Raw genomic sequence first — 20,831 nt, forward strand, 5'->3', positions numbered from 1 at the left:
CTGTTTTGGGGGCATGTTAATTAGCTACCAACCCCCTCAGTACTACCTTGCAGCTATATAATGTCTGAGTAGGTGCTCGAATGCTTGGATTACATTGAAAGAATTGTCCTTAAGCATCATCGTCCTCAAAGTTGTATGCTTCAAACTTCCGCGCCGGAATACCTTTCTCAAACATTACGTCCAACTCCTCGTAGGTTCTGCCCCTTGTTCCTGGGACATCAAAATATACGATCACAAGATAAACAATTGCCATCCCAAGGAAGATCCAGCCGAGTTTTCCACCAAGGTTTGCCTCGTCCTGGTTAAACAAATAAGGTAGAACCACTTGCCAGAAGGTGGCCGCAAGTGCCATAAAGGCTGCACCAAGGCCCAACGATTGAGCTCTCAGTCTGCTTGCCGATACTTCACCAGCTACAGCCATAGATGCACCTACAGCTGGACCGTACGAGATGGAGATAAACTGAAGAGACACTCCAATAACGGTAAGCGAACCTGTTGTCTTGGGTAGCAAACTGGCAATGCCCATGATCAGGTACATGATGATTGATATGCCGACGCCGAAGAACATGAGCAAGCGATGGCGTAGTCTCATCATCAAGAAAAGATTGACGATAGCTGAGACAACACCCATACTGATACCAATCTGGGTCAGAGTCACAACCATATGGCTGTCAAGGCCAGTCTGATTGAGAAAATACGGCGCGTTTGAAGAGAGAACTGCACCGACAACCTTTGGCATATACATGCAGATCAAAATGATGCGAGTTCTACGCATATTTGTTCCGCGGAAGCAGTCAAGTATGGAAACATCTCCATTAGCAAGTTCTCGCTCTCTGTAGACGGTTTGCTGCACTTGATCGAGGCGAGCATCAATATCTTCTCCAGACGGTGACAGGCGTTGAAGAGCTTGGCGGGCTTTGTCATGTTGCTGCTTCATAACAAGCCAGTATGGTGATTCTGGAAGGAAAGGAAGGCCAAGAGCAAGGATACCAGGAAACGCCCAAGCTGCAGCAAAGATGACGCGGAAGGCAGACTCCTCCATGATAGAGACGCGGCTGAAGGTGGCGGAGATCGCAATGAGCATGCCGAGGTTCTGAAAGATTACTGAATTAGAATTGGGTTCTTTTGTAGTAAGGGTTATTCGTAGGGCTCAGAACTCACAAGCATTACTGTATTCATGCCCAATGCAATCCCTCTCATGGGCAGAGGTGCAATCTCAGAAACATACGTCTGGGTGGCTGCTAGCACTAGACCTACAGCAAAGCCAGTGACTATCTTTCCACCAAGGAATTGGCCTTGAGTGTGTGAGGTGTAAGAAAGTGAAATGCCTGCTGATGCGCAGATGATAGCCGCTAGGAATACAGCTCGACGACCGAACCAGTCCTGAAGATGTCCTGCGGTAAATGCTCCAAATAACTGTAGCACGTTATATGTTGCGTTCCATGCAGACTGCCAGGCGGCAGGAATGATGAGGACACCATTTACGTCGGAGGCAAATGTCTTCCTGAAGAAAGTATAAGTCTGGGCTTGAATAGAGAGTTTGTGCACGTGTGCTGAATTATACTGACTGGAACGCTGGCATGGCCAGGCAGACCGACAAGGCGAGATTCTCATAACCGACCAACGCTGAACCAACTGTGATTAAAGTTCAGCGACGAGTTTCGAAGACCCGATAGCCGAGATATGGGGTCAGACTAACCATTGGCGTACAGAGTCCACGCAGCTATCTTTGGGTTTTCCAAGATGCATTGCCAAGGCGATTTTTGGCGATCTGCCTGGATCACTACCGATTCGGTGTGGTCAACGTCAAAAGCCTTGTCCACATTTTCGCCTGAAGGATACGCCATCTTATGATTTGGGAGACGATTAAAGGTTGACAGTCAATGATCAATCCGGGACCCGATTTTCTGATAGTAACTAAGTTAACGCATGAGTATAGATATAAATACTTCTTACATGATCCGGCATTGGGGGCTTCTAGTGCCGAGGCAACTTATTCGCACTCTCATTACTCGGGTGCTCCGTCCTGGACGATCTAGATAACCATCCCCATGGGGAAAATTCTCGGGTTTTCCGGGCCGGCGAGATGGCCGAATGAGAGAGGACGATCTAAAAGTCAAGGACCCCCTACTACCACTGCGGGGTTTGGCCTGGCTGACGTTGATTGTGTAAGTGCTGATTCCCCGCAAATCATGGGAACATATTCTCAGAGCGTCGTCCCATTACGCGGCGGGTGGAATTACAGGTCATCCACAAGTTTTAAGATTTTGGGGAATATGAAGTCTCGAATTCGCTAGTGTTTTCTTCTATGTCCCCTCATTTATCGTCAAATATACTACCGACTTCTCTTCCCGGCCAGGCCTCTAAGCAGTCCAGACTTGAGCCAGATTTATGTGAGCCGAATATCGCAAAAGGAAAAGGTTGAATAGTAGTGTATATGTGGTACGAAAACGCCTGGGCCCTCTATTCTTTACTCGCGACAATCTAATTGGCCAACCTGTAAGTGTGAATTTAGGTCTTGTCATTCTCCTTCGTCCGGCCTAAGAATACCACTTTAGATGATAATAGCTGCTGTGTTTGGATGATCCCACCACATCCCCGGTAATTGCCCATCCTTTCAATCCCCTTCATCTTTGCACATTGCTTAAACTCGCCTAGAATAATGCTATACAAGTAGATTCTCGGATTTTCCGGACTCTGGTTAAGGATGGACCCAGCGATCTCAGATTCGCCTCCGAGTTACTGGAACGGACTTCTCTCCGAGAAAACGCGGTTGCCGGATATTGCCGTGAATCACAATCAAAGTTAGATGTGTCTTCACTGGCTGTAGTGTATCAGAGGTGAACAATGAGGCAATGAGACAATGAGTAAACAGTATGTCCTCCAGATTAGCCCTTTCAGGATATTTCGAGACTACAGCTGATGGCTTACATCGCGCGTCACACGAGGCTAAACAGCTGAGGGGATCTCCTACTTTGTCTTTCGCATCCTGGAGCTCTAAGAGATACCGCTTTCGTACTCAAATTCCGTGGAATCAGAATTCAAGAGATTTAATGAAATCGCAAGCTTGAAAAAAGATGCTCAGCAATTATTGCTCTCTTTGGCGGCTGTAACTCACTGACTCAAGCCTTTGACAAACCCCACCTATATTTACTTTCCGGCCGAGGAAAACGTTATCCACACGGGAATTCCGAGCACCTGAAAGCATTAGCAAGCCAACAAGTGGAAACTTGGGTAAAGCCAGTCGGCAGATTAATATAAAATTTCACCGTCAAATTTAATTACTTGTACCTACATCACTATCGTTCACGAATCTTTTCGCAGAGGCTCAAACAATCAGGATGGATTTCCAGTCATTGCTCCCTGAGCTGACTCTTGAAGAGAAAGTATCCCTTCTCTCAGGGCGAGATTTCCATGCTGCCGCTGGCATCGATCGCCTGGGCATCCCGCCTATGAAAGTAAGCAAACTCACACGCCACGGTTACGATATGACGAGACAAAAATATATACTAATGCGGCAGCTCAGGTAGCTAACTCTGTGAATGGTATTGGTCCACATGACATGGAACTTGAGGTGACTACTGCCAGTTTCCCCAGCACTACATGCTACGGCTCAACATTTGACGCTGAGCTTCTTGGCCGTTTAGGCGAGGAACTGGCCGTGCAAGCGAGATTGAAAAGCGCACAGCTTGTACTGGGACCTACTATCAATATTCACCGTGATCCGCGAGGTGGCCGCAATTTCGAGTGTTTCAGCGAGGACCCTCTCGTATCTGGCCAGCTAGCTGGTGCTATTGTGAACGGCTTGCATCGAGGCGGACTTGGCGTATGTGTAAAGCATTTCGTATGCAACGATGCAGAGACACATCGCCATTCCTATAACGTCAGGGAATCGATTGACGGAAGGACACTGAGAGAGATATACCTTGCAGCATGGCAACACCTTTTAAGAACATCTGATCCTGAAGGTGTGATGACTGCGTAAGTCACAATGTTTGTATCATTGGATTTCGAACTAAGAATAATTCTAGGTATAATAAGATCGACGGTCAGTTCTGCAGCGCCAATCGGGATCTGATCGAAAGGGTCTTGCGACGCGACTGGGCCTTTAAGGGCATGACCATGTCAGACTGGTTTGGAGTTCATGATACAGTTGGCCCTATCAAGGCTGGGCTGGATCTCGAGATGCCATTTCCAGTCTTTCGGGCATCAAAACTGGTCGAAGCAGTTCATTCCGGCGCCGTGACGGAAGAAGAGATCAACAATAGGGTGAAAATGATGCTCGAGCTGAGAAACAGGACACGATCCTGCCATGACCAAAAGCCCGAGCGATCGGAAATCCGCGACGAAGCCAACAAGCTCGCTTGGGAGATTGCCACCAGTGGAATTGTTCTTCTCAAAAACGCAAACAAGACACTTCCGCTCTCACCTGCGGACTGTCCAAAAATAGCACTTATCGGCGAATTTGCTGCAGATCCTGTTGTTACCGGAGGGGGAAGTGCATCCTGTATACCGCAATATCGGTTCTCGCCCTTGGATATCATGCGACAAGAATTCCCTTCCGTCAAATGCGCACTCGGTGTCCGCACCCGTCGACTCATTCCAATAGCTCCAACAGAGCAGTTAATCTCTGCTGATGGACGCCCTGGCGTGGACATTGAGTACTACGACGAAGAATCGTCCGAGCTTCTTCTATCTGAATTCCAGGCGAGACCTCATGTTTGGATGCTTGGCCGGTTCAAGCCAGGGTTGAGAGTTCCAGGCTGCAATCTACAGCTCACCACAAAGTTGATTCCCGTGAGCACTGGTCGGCATACGTTGGCAGTCAGGTGTACTGGCTCCTTCTCCTTGGCCATCAATGACAAGATTGTCTTGACAGGTCCAGGCAAGGATATCTCTACAGAGCAATTCATCTTCAACCCCATCCTTTTGGAGTCTCGTTTGCAGGCTTTTATGGAGGCCGGCAAATCCTACGACATCCATGTCATCGTCAAGGGTCCCGAAGAACTTGCTGTCGGCGAACCGACCCCATTTTCTGCTACGCTTTGCTTCGAGGAGTACCGGTCAGAAGAAGAGGCTATAGCTGAGGCGGCGAAGCTGGCAAGCGAGTCAGATATCAGCATCATCTACGCTGGCCGCAGCGATCAATACGAGTCGGAAGGATTTGATCTTGAAGATATGCACATGCCACTGAATCAAACAGCCCTGATAAAGGCTGTGGCTGCAGTCTCAAAGAAGACGGTATTAGTTCTTCATTGCGGCAACCCGATTGACGTCAGCCCTTTCGTTGACGATGTAGACGTGATATTAAACGCTCATTTTCCCGGCCAAGAAGGCGCGAGAGCAGTCACCGACCTATTCACTGGTAAGGTCTGTCCAAGCGGGCGCCTTGCCACAACGTGGTTTAAGACCCTCGAGGATTGTCCAAGCTTCGAACACTTCTCACCCAAGGGCGTAGAAGAGGGAAGTATCTACCTTGAATATAAAGAGGGGCTAGAAGTCGGATACCGTTGCCGAGATAGCCAAAGCCGAGTGAGGTGGCCTTTTGGCTTCGGGTTATCGTATACAACCTTCAGCTATTCCGGGCTTAGGGCTACCGTCGACGAACAATCGACAGTGTCGAAACTCAAATGCCACGTTGAGGTTAAGAACACGGGTGCAGTATCTGGAAAAGAGGTTATCCATCTGTATATCAAGCCAGCAAAAGATACCTCAGTTTGGAGGCCTGAGCGTGAGCTTAAAGCGTTTACAAAAGTCTCGCTACAATCAGGCGTATCTCAACTGGTCAAGCTAGAGGTCGACCTTGATGTAGCCTGCAGCTACTGGGACGAGAATGAAGTGGCCTGGAGGATGCAGCCAGGCATTTACAAGGCGTGTATAGCGGATCAACAGGTGGATTTTACCGTTCATAAAGGCTCAGTTTGGAACCATTTATAAAACTTAAGAATAGGAATTAAGTAAGCTTGTAAGATTAGCAAACTTTGGGCTAGTGACTGTTCATATCTTTCCATTGGAAAAATTCTCTTACTCCGGTAAGCTTCCTGGCTTTTTCTTTAACCTATATCCATTGCGGCAAGTTGATCACTAGGGCGATGTAAGAGTGACGGCTAGCAATGCATCTACGTGGAGTAGTTTTGTAAGTGGTGTGATGGATCAGCCGTAGTGACAGGGATACCTTTTTCCTATCTAGGTCTAGTCAGTTATGGATCACTTTTAGAACCGAGGTATTCCGGTCCATAGGTCGATGACATCGGGCTTTTTGAGTGTTGACTATTTGTGCAAATAGGTAAGAAATACTTGGCCTCAATAGGGAATAGGTCTTAACACCTTTTACCCAGTTGAGAAACAGGTGATAGCTTGGCTACATTAAATCTGTAGGCTGTAGAGATATTGGAGTTTCGAAAGCATGGGCGCATACATACAAATAGAGCCGTATTGACAACATTTGGGCTTCTGACAATCACTCAGCTTCACATAAACCCTTTTGCACTCAACATGACGATCGATAGTCTCTCTCTTCATAGAAAAATAGCCATAGTTACTGGCTCTGGTCGAGAAAACGGCATCGGCGCAGCTATAGCGATGACATTGGCACGACACGGAGCAGCCGTCACCATCCACTATGTCAATGACTCTATAACTGACAGGGCCCAAGCCATCGCCGACGGTATAAGAGAAGATGGTGGCAAAGCAGCGGTTGTTCAGGCCTCGATCGAAACTCCCGAGGGTGCTCAATACTTGGTTGGCGAGACTTTGAGGGCATTTAACACTGACCATATCGATATCCTTGGTACGTATAAGACCACTGCCATCTGACCACTAAACGCTGATTTATAATGCGTAGTCAATAACGCCGGAGTACCGCTCTTTGGCGAGACATTGGCAGTCACTCCTAAACAGATATCTGAAGTACTGGACGTCAATATCAAGGGCACCATATTCGTCGCCCAGGCCGTTATACCTCTTATCGCTCCTGGCGGTCGTATTGTCAACATCAGCTCTATCGCGTCCAAGCTTGGTGATAATTACATCCCAGTATATGGTGCTTCCAAGGCTGCTCTCGACAGTCTCACTTGGTCCTGGGCTAAGGAGGCAAGTTGATTCTGGACCAAATTCCATGCGTTCTATGTCTAACATATAGATAAGTGGGGTCGCAGTAAGGGCATCACGGTCAATGCAGTCGCCCCTGGACCTGTCTTGACTGATGCAATCCCTGCAGCCATAGCCGATGAATTCCAACGGCCCTCTATCGAGATGACACGAGCTGCGAATAGGGCTGGGACTGCAAAGGATATCGCTGATGCTGTGCTTTTGCTGGTTTCTGAGAAAGCGAGATGGATTACAGGGCAGTACATCTCTGTCAGTGGTGGAGTTACCAACTGAAGTGATATTTGTTTAATGTATCTAGTTGACAACAACTCCTGCATGCTGATGACTTTGCCTACTCAAAGTCACGCTTGTTACTGTAGAGGAGATACCAAATTAGTTGATCTTGCCTCCATTCGCCCTCAGCGGGCGGACTTGGATCTGCTTTGAGCTTTAGTGCTGACACCCAAATCCTACAGCAGGGACTGTACTCACGGACCACCATAAATATAGCGGCTCCTTTAAAGGCAGGACCTCGCCCAGAATAACCCATGCATCTCACCTCTCTGCTCCATACCTGCATCCCATATTTACGATGTCGACGTCCCATCCAGCAGTAGAGTTGATGTTTGTCAACATTGCTCGACCACAAGACATAAAAGACCGGAAAACTCAAAGGAGAATTAACAGTCATGTAATGAAGCCAATTGGCATCACTCGGAGGCGCGCACGCCCAGACGACAAGACAGAAGTAACCTTCAAATCTCTCAAGTCCTTGTCACAGAACCCAGAAGTCGCATGTAAAGTTTCACCAGTGAGCTCCAACATTTCTAGCCCTGGCATCAGAACCCCAGAAACATCATGGGCATTCGAGTACCGACATTCACTACATTTAGTACCATCTCTTTGCTCTTATCCAAAGCCGAGCGGGTATCCCATATCCACACGAACAAGCAGTATGCTCCATTTCCGTTAGTTACATGATTCCCTTAAACAGTTATGTAAGTTCTAACAATATGCAGTAGCCGTAGACCAGGAAGCACCAGTCTGTAAGCTCATGCGCGAGCTTTGTTTCGCTCTCGCATTGGCCGATGACAGCGCCATGCACTTGGCCCTCGCTCGCCTCGACATAGATCCTGAGCGGACTGGAGGATGGGCTTCCGAAGAGACCGCCAGCAGTTTGACACATTACAATGCTTCCATTGAAATCTTGCGAAATCAGCTTGGGGGCGCTCAGCTTATGGCTCACGAAGCTATTATTGGTGTAGTGGTGAATTTGGCGTGCTATGATGTCAGTTTGGAATACTTGCTTTCAGTGGTTATGCTGACTTCCAAAAGATATTCACCAATAACTTAACACGGTGGAAGACGCATATGTCAGGGTTGCAAAAGATGATTGAGTATCGAGGTGGGATAGAAACGCTGAGTTCCCGTGATCTACAAGTGACAGCGATTTGGTGAGCAGATCTCAATGCTCTATTTCGTATGCTAATATCTACAGGATGGACTTGTCTGGTTCTATGGTCCTAGACCAAACACCTCATTTTAGGACGTATCAAGTCGACCCTTCTCCCAACCTTGACGAGGCCATGGATTCTATACAGAGGAGCAGCAGAGATATTAAGGTACTTCTCGCATCGCTGCTTAAACTATCCAATCTAGCTGCAGGAAAGTCTGAGCGTGAACTCAGTCAAGATTCTGTTCTGCTCCAAGAACTTCAGGCTTCAGTATACACAACTCTGACTCTGCCACGCTTCAGCCCAGATAGGCACCAGCACCCCTTGGCATCTTGTCTAATCACCTACGAGATGTTTCGACTGGCTGTGCTTTTATATCTTTCAGGCCCTGTCACGTTTCTGGCAGGTAACAGGACCTTCAATGTGGTGACTCCCCACTTGAGAGGTCGACTATTGAGGATGTACAGGGAGCATAGACTGGGTTGGATGGGTCGGGAACACGTTGAACTATTCATACTAGTCGTTGGGACTCTGACGGAAGTTGGACAAGACAGACAAACATTGGTTGTTGAGCTTCAACGCATTATGAGAGTACAAGGGCTAAGATGGAACGGACTGGTCGATAAGCTTCGCTCTATGGCGTGGGTTGATGTTGTCTGGTCAGCTGGCCTAGATAAGCTGCATAAAGATTTAGCAATTCTTTAAAAAGCAATAGCTATTCACAGCCCTGTAAGACCGCTTGGAAAGTCAATTAGACAAAGGTATTGGTACATTTGCCTCAATGCAACTTGGATATTATGGCAATAGATCGCTCCATAAGTTCAGCGCTGTCAGAGGATCAGAACCCGGCCGGGTTATATTGATACAGGTGATGATTTGGCCCCTGGGGCTTATCTCGTACACTTGCCGGAGCTCGGTCCGAGCCCCTATCTAGTCACAGAAATATTCACAGACATCCATATCAACCGATGGGATTTGCTCTAGGACAAATTTTGTGATTAACTCGATAGATATTCCTGCATGGCCAGAAGAATTCCCAAATACAACTAGTCCATCACTGTGGATCGAGCCATAACTACTCCGTAAATAGTGTCTCCCCTTACTTCCCTAGTACATCGTGAGCTCCGCTTCAGCCTTGGGTCCTGCATGATCTAATCATTTAGCTGCATCATGAAATGGGTCATCACGCACTTACTCCTTTTTCCCAAGCAAGACACAAACTCCACAGAGGGTCAAGAACCCCACAAAGGCTAGTAATGTACAATTTATTGTCTCAGCTCTAATTGGTAACGCAGATGACATACTGAAGAGGGTTATAGGGACCCAGCAGATTGAGATTGCATTGGCTCCTGTACCGATAGCCCTCCGGCACCACTTTGCTTTGACTAATTCGGTTCTTCCAAAGGCTAGACTGATAGGTCATGGCATACTGCTATCTCTTCGACAGTCATGAAAGCCAATTAGCGTCACTCGGAGGCGTACCCGCCTGGAGCACAACATAAAAGAATATTTGGGGGCCATTTGATGCGGCGACTACTCAATTCATACTCTTTATCCTTGCAAAGGACTTTTGCTTCATTCAGCCAGCGAATCACAAGTTGGGGGCCATGTACAGATCAAATGCCAAGAGGGACAATTGACGTCACTTGGCATTATCAGAAGGTTGTTGTTGTCAATCTTGAATCTAAGACCATATTGATGTCATTGTTGGCCTGGAGGATTGAGAACCATGTCAGATTCACCCGAATAACTAAGTCCGTCCTCTTTAAGCTTTTATTCTCCGCCTTCCCTCCATATCGTTGCACTTAAGCAGACCCTAGCGGCCCGTTACGCATGCTTTACCAGCGATTCCTTACGATGAAGCTAAATAGCTTGCTTTTATTGCTATCTCTATTTAGCTGGGCATTAGGCCAGAGATGTGATAATCAAAACGGAGAGTGGGCGGATTACAAGTATAAGCCGTGTGGCTCCGCCAACACAACTTTCTCAACTTGCTGCCTTCCAGGCGATCCATGCTTGCCAAATGGCTTGTGCGAATGGACAGGGCACTTCCGGTACCAAGGTGCTTGCTCAAGCGATGATATGAGCGAATGCCAATTCGTTTGTGATCTGAGTTAGTCACTTCCTTGTTTTGTCGATGCCTACTGACCGAGTCAATAGAACCCGGAGCTATATTGGTACAAGTCAACCAATGCGGATCAGATAAATTCTGTTGCAACTACTTAGAGGATACACGCGCGGATTGCTGTGACACGAATGCGAAGCGTATTTCAATAAAGCCCCCCCCCTGCATCTGCGTCCCATGCCTCTGGTTCCAGTAAGAAGGCGCCCGTGGCAGCTATAGCTGGTGGAGTAGTTGGAGGAGTTGCTGGTCTGGCTCTGTTATCAGGTTTGGGATGGTGGTTCATGCGTCGAAAGAGACGGGCGCGACAGGATAGAACTTCAAGTCGTGCAGATGAAGAAGATAAAGGTCCTCCAAAAAATGGACAACAGTCCTCTCGTTCGATGGCGGAAGCAGATGCTGGTCCGGATAGTGTCTTGGTGGAGTCAGATGCTCAGCCTGTAAAGCCAAAGGTTCTACACGAGCTACAAGCTTAGATTTAAAACTCTCTAGTCTACTACTTTAATCATTCAAGTTTGTTAGTTTTTCAGAGAATTAAATAGAAACTTCATGACCAAATTCATTGACTTTCCGAGAGCGTGGATAGGCTGATTGAAGAGAGCCCGGAACCAAAGTTGAGAAAAGGGTAGTATTCCGTCTCTTAACAAGGCCCAGTTACATCGTGGAGCTATCGTCGTAATGCTAGTGGAGCAGAATAGAGTGACTATCATAACATGATCAATTTCCCCAAGCTGAGGGGTTTTGATTCAATGACACAGGCTAGCAGAACTTAGTCAAGATATACTGCTACTGGGTTCGGTGCAGTTGGTGTTGGCTTCTGGGGCCCTAACCCCTTTCTGGTAACTGCCAATACACACACATCAGTCTCACCATGGCTTTTCTTGCTCCTTGTTGAAGTTTAGGTTCGCGACTGATTGGATAGCTATTATTACGTGTAGCAAACGAGATATCTTCATTATCGCAGCAATGGAGACACATAAGAAAGCTATAGCTACAATATCACCGCCAGCAGGCTTAATCTGTTCGATCTTGGAACTGTCATACCCTGCAGTCTTGTAAGGAAGCGTCAGGCTTGACCGCTTGAGAAGGATTTTCGAGAACTGTCCTATGTACTGATTCTGCATGAACTGAAGTTTATCTTGCACTGTGTAGTGACTTTTGCATCGACTAGCAACCTCGAGAAGTATATCACTTCATGAAAGGGCACGGGAGCAAGCAATATCTCAAATAGAACAAAAAGTCAATTTAAAGTAGGGGAACCTCCTGATGCCGCTACAGGAGATTTGACTCCTGGCATGCGATCAGCTCCTCGATCCTGTATGATATCCCTTCAAAGCTGGCAAAGACAGGAAAGCCGGCGTGAATGCCTGGCTATACTGAAGATCAACCCTACTGTTTGAAACCAGCCTGGATCTGATAACCGTGGGCAAACCTGGTGGCCTTCAAGTTGAGCTTGTTGACACATTCGCCGTCTTGATAGATCCTAGTGATTTTACCACCACTAGCTCCTGATGTCTTGGTGGTAGGGTCGCCGATGAAGACTTGACCGAAGGGCTGCGAGCGGCAGTTGTGGTGTTTTATCCCATCGGTATTCCACTCATAGTACTCAAAGAAACCGTCCTGTCCATTTGTCATCTTTCGTGCTGAAGACGGAAGCGTGTACTCGCCGATGACATTGGACGTTCCAGTGACCGTATCGGTAAGGACACCTCTCCACCTTGTACCGCCAATATGTTTCACGGTAAGGTGGTAGAGGTGAGAGTAGTCGCCGAAAATGTCGATTGCACAGCTGAGTCCGGCGCCACCGTCAGCGCCCGCCGTGCAGTGCTTGTGCGTGGATGTGGTTCCTTTCTGGAACGAAGAGAAGGCAGCATGAATGACCTGTTTGCCATTTTTGTCAGGCCGAGGCTGGAGGCCGATGTATCCGACGTCATTGATCCCTTTCCAGCCAAACTGCTGGGCAAAATAGAGACCTTCTTCTCGGGGGGTTCCTTGCATTTTCATAGGGAAGGTAATGTCATCGATTCCAGCAGAAGGAAACTTGTTAAATTTCCAGGTATTGTAAACCGAAGCCAGGCCCAGAGAGGGGAGGTTGAGAGCGACGACTGCCGCCGTGAACTTCATAGTGAGTAGTGTCAAGTAGAGCTTGCCAAAGATATGATAGAAGGATTCTGGAAATTTATAAGGGATGAATTGGTCAACTCTGAATAAAGGGCAATTTATATCTCGTGGGTATTATGCGTAAAGCATGCTGCATCACTCAGCTCAAGACAACTCACTCCACATAGTGCTAGCAATGTGGAACCGGGCGCCCTGCCATACAAGGGTTGCCACTTGTCGAAAATACTGGTGGCAGTGTCTCCCGTAGATCGTACATCGAGAGGGTTTGTGCTGGGACGAAATTTCTGATGGCCACAGGAACAGCTCTCCGAAACTCTTCGGCTTTGCGTGACACGAAGTGGCTTGAGATTTCATAACCCAACAGTTGTAGGACAGCTTTCAGCTCTCTCGGACAAGGGATGAATTAGCGAATTTGACTTACGTTTTTAAACAGAAAAAGGAGGGTCGGGGCTGGAAAGTTAAATAATCCCTTGTGGATGAGGGTCGACCAAAAGAGGACTGATGGTTAGTGGCTTGTCCTGGATAGGAAAGCGGAAGGGCATCTTAAAAATACTCATTTTGGGTGAGTCATGCCTCCGAGGCACTACAATCACCACCTGGAGTTGTGTCTGTCGCCGCGATAGCTGTAAGGGGCCTGAGTTCGGAGTAGTATCTGTTATAACCACAGTACTAACACAAGCCGGGTAGATTGAAGATCAGGGATGTTGGTAGGTCCTAAGACTGCGCCCCTGGTGCTCATGATTGCAAAACGACGAGTTCAAAAAATTGATTGTATTGTAAAAACCTGGAACATAATTGATTTGTTCCTATACAACTTTTGTATTAGCCTCACCCTTGTCACTACTCATACACCTGTATTACTCTCAATATGGGTTTTCTTGGCTAGAGTCACTATTGCATAGTGTCTCCTATACAGCCCTGTATTATAGATCTGTCTCAGCCTTGATCCTGTACTGTGGACGTGGGTCATGCACGTATTGTCCTCATACCGAGTACCGACCCCAACATAGAACAAGGAAAGGAGGAAACCCACAAATAATAACGTACATCTCATTGTCTCGGATGCAACCGACGATTCAAGTAGAGTGTTGAAGAGGGCCAAATGGAGGAGGGTCCAGCAAACTGGCACTGCATTGGCCACTGTACCGACAGCCCCTAGGTCCCGATTTGCCATGGCTGCTTTGGTTCTCCCAAAGTCTAGGCTGATGGCGATGAGAATTAGTGTGTATAAGTTAGTGTAGTGACTCTCACTGAGCCAAAGCCGGTGAAGATACTTGGGCTGCTGCCGATTTGGTGCAGCCAAGATAAATATCAATGACTGTGACTTGAGTTGGAGTGTAGATAGGCTGATCTAAGAGGTTTCGAGGCTGGATTCGAGAAAAGCATAGCGGTCCATCTCGCGATATGGATTAGGTACCACCTGGGGCTGTCGTTATTATACTGATGGAGCATTTGAATGACCATTAAAACATTGCCAATTTCAGGGGTTTTGATCTACAGTTAGTGTCTATGGTCGAGGGGAGTGCCTAGCTGTAAGAGGCTGCGGGGACCATTGCCAGTAGTATCAAGGTCAAATACATGGGATGAACAAGTTAAGACATGGAAACATCACCAACTGGAATGCTCATGCTGATTGCTCGAGGGACTTCCATCTCTGGTCCTGAACACTCTTCAGCCATCGACAAACCATCCCGTTAGCCGGGACGCCATATGCAGAATACGCTAGAATGAACAAATAGAACTTACTGCGGCTAGATACACCGGTGTTATAGCGTGACTATAGTGGAGAGCGCGCCGTCCTTGTTTCGCAGTAGAACTTGGAGGGATGAGAATTGCGAATCTGATTGCAACCGTCAAAAGGTAAGGTAGCCTAATCGGTTTAGCTTACCTGAAAAGGATCAGATGCTCCGTTTGTATATAAGGAGCTCTGCTCACCCCCTCCTGCTATAGAGTCAAGGCTCATTCAACCCTCCCTTATGTGACCCCTCTGGTGTGCGTGCCACAGCAACACTGCAGGTTACTGCTGCTTTATCGACCGCTGCACAGATAACAAAGACGGGAATGCTAATCCGGTATGAACTTAGATAACAGGTTGAAGTGCCAGCGAGCAAGTCTCGTATAGGGGGGAAAGAACGTAGGATATACAAGGCCCTGGCACAAAGGGAAGAATATCCTCGCATGGTACAGCAAGTTCGACATGTGTGGGTAGAAAACTGAACAGACTAGGGGAAATGTCGTTGCTCAATCAAACAGTATAGAATGCCACATGTGATCGCCTAACACCACAGTGACCAATTAGTCTTGGGCCTTGGCCGGAAGTGCGATGATTCGAATTGTACATACTAACGCTAGTAAATCTTATTGCAGACAGAAATCCCCGACCCGTTTCTGAACTCGGACAATGTCAGTCCCGACGTCTGATTGGTCGATCGTCCTGATTCGATCAGTCAGTCAGTGGCTTGAATCTACGAGGGCTAGCTCTAAAACCCCATAACACCACGTGCTCGCCATGGAGAGGCTATTGAATTGTGCCACATCTGCTAATCGATTCCTTTCAGGGAATCTTAGCGCATCGTCGGCTAGCTGCCGATAAGCGAGACGATCGCCGACAGATTTCGCCGTAAGCCAAGGTTCAGATCGTAAACCTTTCCCGGATTTCCACTCTTCGATGTCCTTTGGCTCCAGATTTCTGGATCTATGGCGGCTCGAAAGGTCCCCTCCACCAATATTGACGGTCACTTTTCAGAATCTTACTCAAGCCACAAAGACTAGCACAGACACTTGCAATTCGGCAGGCCTAATTATTGATTCACCGATGGCCCCAACGTCAATCAGATTTACACACTGACATATTATATTGGAAACGGTGACTTCCAGGGCACTTGTCGTAAATCGGAAGGGCTCTTTGTAAACGTAGCGCGACTCAAATGAATTTGTTAATGGGAATAATTATGCAATCTGTGACTATTCCCGAAGAAATGAAACAACCAATCTGCTAGCCCGATACGACCTTACAGTGCAGTACCATATCCAACTCCAAAAGCAATAACATCGTATACAGACCAGGTAACCCGGTCTGTTGTCCAAAGATTTGTAGACCACTCTAGGAAAAGAAACGAACCAGCTTTCCGTTATATGAGGTAGGCTTTTGAACCTTCTGCAGCATTTCAAGTGCTGCAGGGACGAAATGGACGCCACTGGCGTTCTTTGCTGGGCTTCGAGCGTGCAGTCGGCGGTGGGCATTCAAGTTGTCCTTGCCGCAGAACTCGCACTGAAGTCGACGATTCCTTGGCCTGTGCTTGCTAGGAACGGTTAGCTATGCTTCTTTCTTGCTGTGGATCGATACTTACGTCGTATAATGACGCTTGGCGTGCTCCTTGCGCTTGAAGGTCTTGCTGCAGGATGCCTGAGGGCATGGGTAGCGAAAGCTGTCCATCAAAGACAGTGCCAATAGAGCTGAAGACTCTTCGTGTTCATCTGCATGGGTTAATGTGTGTTTGCGTCTCAAGTCAGAGTAAGCTTACCGTGTGAATGGACCTTTGGAGTGGATGCACCAGACCGATTGAGAGGCTCTGAGTTTCTCCTGTCTGAGATGTTGCATGAGTCGGGATGCAGAGCTGAAAGATCCCAGACAGATTCAACTGGAACCGGCTCAACAAAATCCCAGGATGGATTCTCAGAAGCTGAGGCCACGCTAGATGGGCTAGCAAATGGCATCTCAAGAGACTGATGCGAGTCGCATAAGATGTACTCATCGTCCACGGTAATTGGGATGCTCATGAGGGGATCGACATCCAAGAAGGGATGATCGGTGAGAAGAAAATCGCCTTCTTCGACAGAAGAAAACCCAAGGTTTGTGTTGAAAGGCTGTGTAGACTGGGGAGTGAAGTAGGGAGCACCTGTGAAATCTTCGCTATCAGGGACCATGTACCCTCTGATGAAAACGTCAGTTACATGACCCCATGCGTGAGTAGCTATTGCCTTACTCATCAAAGTCCTCTTCATGACTGAGATTCATGTCATAAAATCTTGGAACAGAATGCTGCTCCATTGCAAGAAGCTCCTGAGTTTCGCAGGCAAGGCATGAATCGTACTGAGCCATACTGGTCTTGGGTATATAGAGTTGAGAATGGTTGATAATGGTTGACTGACAAGGAGTGAAGCCGGGAGGAGAGAACCGGGTTTCAATTGAGCGGGATACCCTGGATTTAAGAGCTTGGATCCCCGCACCGGTTACATGGGTATCCGATCCGACGCACGGAAATGGAAATAAGGTCGGGTACAGCTGAGATGCATGCTGGAACAGCTGAGATGCATGTAGGAACAGCTGTCCCGGGGTGTATCAGGATGACCCTTTGCTCCTCGACATACGGAGGTCAGCTGCCCCGGTTGTACCCCGACTCACAAGATTCCACCACTGAGTGACGTCTAAGTGACGCCCAGTGAGTCTGACTCGAAAGAGGCTGTCAGCGGAGATAGCCCAATTGATTGGTTGAGTTATGGCATTAAGCATGGTCCTGTAGATAGATAGGCGAATGGATGTAGCTTAGCTTGAAGACTTGTAATATTTGAGGGATCTATAAGACGGCTTGAGAAATCCTACAATATGATTGGTTCTTGAATTTCCAAGGGGGCATTAGCCAGGGATGGTTTGTTCAACTAAGTGGCAGTCAAGGGTTTAATAAAGTTTATGATCGATATTGACAATCTCAGGCTATCTAGGTACCGTCCTGGTCCAGGAACAGTCTACGGGCCTGGACTTGAGTCTAACGCCTGACTAGAGACAATGAAAGTGTCGATGAATCACGGCTCAACGTACCGAGGGTTCGACTGTCATACAGGCTGCAGGGGTTGCAAATGTAAGAAAGTGGTCCTGTACTATACAAAGCCTGCTTCTGGATTTCTAAGAGGCTGAAAAGAGGTTATTCCCACCTTTTGAGATGTCCTGATTTGTTGCTGGGTGTCTTGAGATAGGTATCTCTTAAAGTACTCTACTTACCACTTAGCTGTAAGTCTCTCCAATTGGAGCTACTGGCACGTAGTGACCTCCAATCTGCAACACATTTCCAACCCCTGCAGCCTGTGTTGTCCTTGTGGCTTGACCCAGCCGTTTTTGACCTAGCGGCGGAGATCTGCGGGATTGATGCAAATCGCGCAGCGAGATGAGTGCAGGCGCTGTCGTGTCAGGAAGGATAATGTCAGCACTAGACCCAAGGCTAACGACAATTCCCCATCTTTTCTGCCATCAGTTGGGGAAACCTGGGTCCGTCAACCGGATAGGGCTAGTGCCATTTACGCACAATGAAACTCTATTTGAGAAGGGCTTAAGTTCAGACAATTCAACACTCAATTTCTTTAGCAATTAAAGGAGTAAGACTCTGTAGGACATATTGCAGTGGCATCTTATGCAGGCGCTTGGTGACGTTAGGTATAGCAGTTAAAATTAATTATTAAAAGATTTTTTAAAATCCTTAAGTAAAGTAAACTTAGCGATTAGTAAGCTATAAAAGTGTAAATATATTTAATAAATAATATTTTTTTTTCTTGCCATTAGCCTTATAAGGCTATTAAGCTATTAACTTTATATATAAAGGCTTAAATAATAAGGCCCCTATAATAGGCCTATATCCTAAATGTTATAACCCGAACGGAAGAAGCGCTTACGTCACGTGCACTCCACATTTTTCTTCTAATCACCTATAATCACTAAGCACTAAAACCTTCTATAAGTAACTGCCAAGCCGCAATTACTAACGACTAAGTAGAAACACTAGTGACTCTAGATAATTACCAGTAATTCTTAGGAATTACCTCTTTTTTATTTATTCTAACTATAACTCCCTTAAGTATATATATATATTTATTTAGCACTAAATAGAACTTAGCTTATTAGCTATTAATAAAGCATTTTTACCTTAATAAGCCTTATCTATATTATTAACTATTAAGAGATATAATACTTCACTAACATGCTTAGTTTAATGCCCTATATATCCTGCAAATATAAACCTAATACAGACTAGCTTCCCTGTTTAAAACCATAACCATTACACTAACGGTTAGAATCTTATAAGGTTTATCTGCCTTAGTGGTGCAATTACTGCCTTAACTAAGCAGTATTAATAGTGCCTATAGGTCCTTTAGCAGCTATATTAGCTTTATTCCTTTAGCTTACTTAAAATATCTTTAATTAACCTTTAAAACTATATTAAGTTTATTATAAAGTATATTCCCTAATTTAATAATTAGTTTTAGCTATTAATATTAATTATAGCTATTAATATAATATTTATTATATAAAATAGCCTATAGCTATATAATTATATTTACTATATAACTAGCTATAACCTTAATTTAGCTATTTACTATAAAGGCAGTTAATAAAAAAGAATATAAAGAGATATATCCTCTATTTATATTAATAGTGCATTAATATTTAGCTAGTCTTTATAATTATATATTAATTATATACTATATAGTATAATTTAATTTCTCTCTCTTTTATTAATATTATAACTTTAGGTCTTTAACTTTTAGCAGCCTGCCTAAACCTATATAAAAACTCTATAATTATCCCTCTTTTATTCTAGATTTTACAGTATACTATCCCCCTTATCTTTACGCTTTTATAGTTTAAGACTATAACTAGCCTGGCCTATATAGTACTTATTATATATTATCTATTTTCTTTAATATAAATAATACCTTTATTAATTACTCTTTAATATCCTAAAGCTATTTACTATATAAGTTAGGTAAATAAAAGGCCTTAAGGAATATCTTCTATTTTTATTATAACTACCTTTTATTAAAAGCTTACTTAAAAGTCTAAAGGCTTTATATTTTATTATTAAAGAAGCTTATATTAATTTAAAGATTATTAAGATATAGCTATATAAACTAAAGGATTTTATACCTAAAAAGGGTTAGCTTAATATAATTACTATTATCCTTAATCCCTTAATATAATTTAATTTTAATAATTAAATTATAAAGTCTATTATAATTACTTTAATTAGCCTTTATAAAAGCTTACTGTAATGGTTATAATAAATATTTTAGGGTAAGAGGTCTAGCCTTATTAATAGGGTTAAAAGGTTATTTATAGTAATAGATATAAAGGGACAGATTCCCCTTAATATCTTAATTTTATTATACTTTTTTAGACTAAATTTTATACTTTTTATCTTTATATTTAATATTATTAAACTAATTACTTAATTACCTATTTAATAATAAAAACCCTATTTTAATTAAACCTTTATAGCTATCTATACTTAACTTATAATTAAGGCTATTAAAAGTTATTATTTTCTTACAGTTTTTTCCTTATTATTACTCTTTATCTTTAAATTAGTCCTTAAAACCTAAAAAATCCTTTTTATTAATAGTTACTGCCTAAAGGGATTTTAAAACTAACTAATTAAATAGAAAGAAAGGTATATTTATATTACTAAAAGTTATAAATATATTAAAAAAAGAAGGCATCAAAATAAAAAGATATAAGGCAAAAGGCTATAATAATAATATAAATAATAACCTATTTATAAAAGCTATAAATAGTAATAAATCCTTTAGTTTTTAAATTAAAAGTAATAATACTAAATATCTTATAAATATAAAAGGTAATACTATAATTATAAAATTAAGATTATTTTATACTTTTATTTTATAAAATAAAGATTTTATACTTTAATAAATAAAAAGAAATAGCCTTAACTTAATAATACTATAATATAGCTATAATATCCTTAAGGGATATCTACCTTAAAAATAAAGTTTTTTAAGGTCTTTATATTAAAATTAAAACTTAAAAAGCTATTTCCTTTAAGGAGGCTAAGACTAATAATACTTTAGAATTTTAGTAAAATACCTTTTAGAATTATTTAATTAAAAGGTCTTTAAAAGTAATACTATAAGATATTTTTATCCCCAGTTTAAACCACTGCTTCTTTACTAATATTACTTTAACTGCAGTTCTTAAATATAAGGTTAATTAATTATATGCCTAGGTATATATATTTAATTAGTAAAGTCATTATTAA

At 44.4% G+C, this 20,831-nt stretch overlaps 6 protein-coding genes across 6 annotated transcripts; 3 read left to right on the forward strand and 3 right to left on the reverse strand.

The window, feature by feature from the left end:
- Positions 1 to 109: 109 nt before the first annotated feature.
- FPRO_10283 (uncharacterized protein) lies at positions 110 to 1,847 on the reverse strand (the record flags this gene model as incomplete). The annotated part of the gene is made up of 4 exons (XM_031231230.1): positions 110 to 1,093; positions 1,162 to 1,504; positions 1,569 to 1,635; positions 1,700 to 1,847. 4 exons carry the CDS (start codon positions 1,845 to 1,847, stop codon positions 110 to 112), a joined length of 1,542 nt encoding a protein of 513 aa, XP_031081288.1.
- A 1,494-nt stretch (positions 1,848 to 3,341) lies between these two features.
- On the forward strand, positions 3,342 to 5,937 carry FPRO_10284 (uncharacterized protein; the record flags this gene model as incomplete). Its single annotated transcript, XM_031231231.1, has 3 exons — positions 3,342 to 3,458; positions 3,527 to 3,981; positions 4,032 to 5,937. The coding sequence occupies 3 exons, from the start codon at positions 3,342 to 3,344 to the stop codon at positions 5,935 to 5,937; spliced, it is 2,478 nt and encodes an 825-aa protein (XP_031081289.1).
- A 558-nt stretch (positions 5,938 to 6,495) lies between these two features.
- FPRO_10285 (uncharacterized protein) lies at positions 6,496 to 7,383 on the forward strand (the record flags this gene model as incomplete). Its single annotated transcript, XM_031231232.1, has 3 exons — positions 6,496 to 6,790; positions 6,845 to 7,096; positions 7,142 to 7,383. The coding sequence occupies 3 exons, from the start codon at positions 6,496 to 6,498 to the stop codon at positions 7,381 to 7,383; spliced, it is 789 nt and encodes a 262-aa protein (XP_031081290.1).
- Positions 7,384 to 7,681: 298 nt separating this feature from the next.
- FPRO_10286 (uncharacterized protein) lies at positions 7,682 to 9,248 on the forward strand (the record flags this gene model as incomplete). Its single annotated transcript, XM_031231233.1, has 4 exons — positions 7,682 to 8,057; positions 8,109 to 8,377; positions 8,425 to 8,543; positions 8,588 to 9,248. The coding sequence occupies 4 exons, from the start codon at positions 7,682 to 7,684 to the stop codon at positions 9,246 to 9,248; spliced, it is 1,425 nt and encodes a 474-aa protein (XP_031081291.1).
- A 2,806-nt stretch (positions 9,249 to 12,054) lies between these two features.
- On the reverse strand, positions 12,055 to 12,789 carry FPRO_10287 (uncharacterized protein; the record flags this gene model as incomplete). The annotated part of the gene is made up of 1 exon (XM_031231234.1): positions 12,055 to 12,789. One exon carries the CDS (start codon positions 12,787 to 12,789, stop codon positions 12,055 to 12,057), a length of 735 nt encoding a protein of 244 aa, XP_031081292.1.
- Positions 12,790 to 15,889: 3,100 nt separating this feature from the next.
- Positions 15,890 to 16,837, reverse strand: FPRO_10288 (uncharacterized protein; the record flags this gene model as incomplete). The annotated part of the gene is made up of 4 exons (XM_031231235.1): positions 15,890 to 16,088; positions 16,137 to 16,263; positions 16,311 to 16,720; positions 16,773 to 16,837. The coding sequence occupies 4 exons, from the start codon at positions 16,835 to 16,837 to the stop codon at positions 15,890 to 15,892; spliced, it is 801 nt and encodes a 266-aa protein (XP_031081293.1).
- Positions 16,838 to 20,831: the final 3,994 nt, after the last annotated feature.

Source organism: Fusarium proliferatum, assembly GCF_900067095.1.
Source record: "Fusarium proliferatum ET1 genome assembly, contig: FPRO_scaffold005, whole genome shotgun sequence".
NCBI lineage: Eukaryota > Fungi > Ascomycota > Sordariomycetes > Hypocreales > Nectriaceae > Fusarium > Fusarium proliferatum.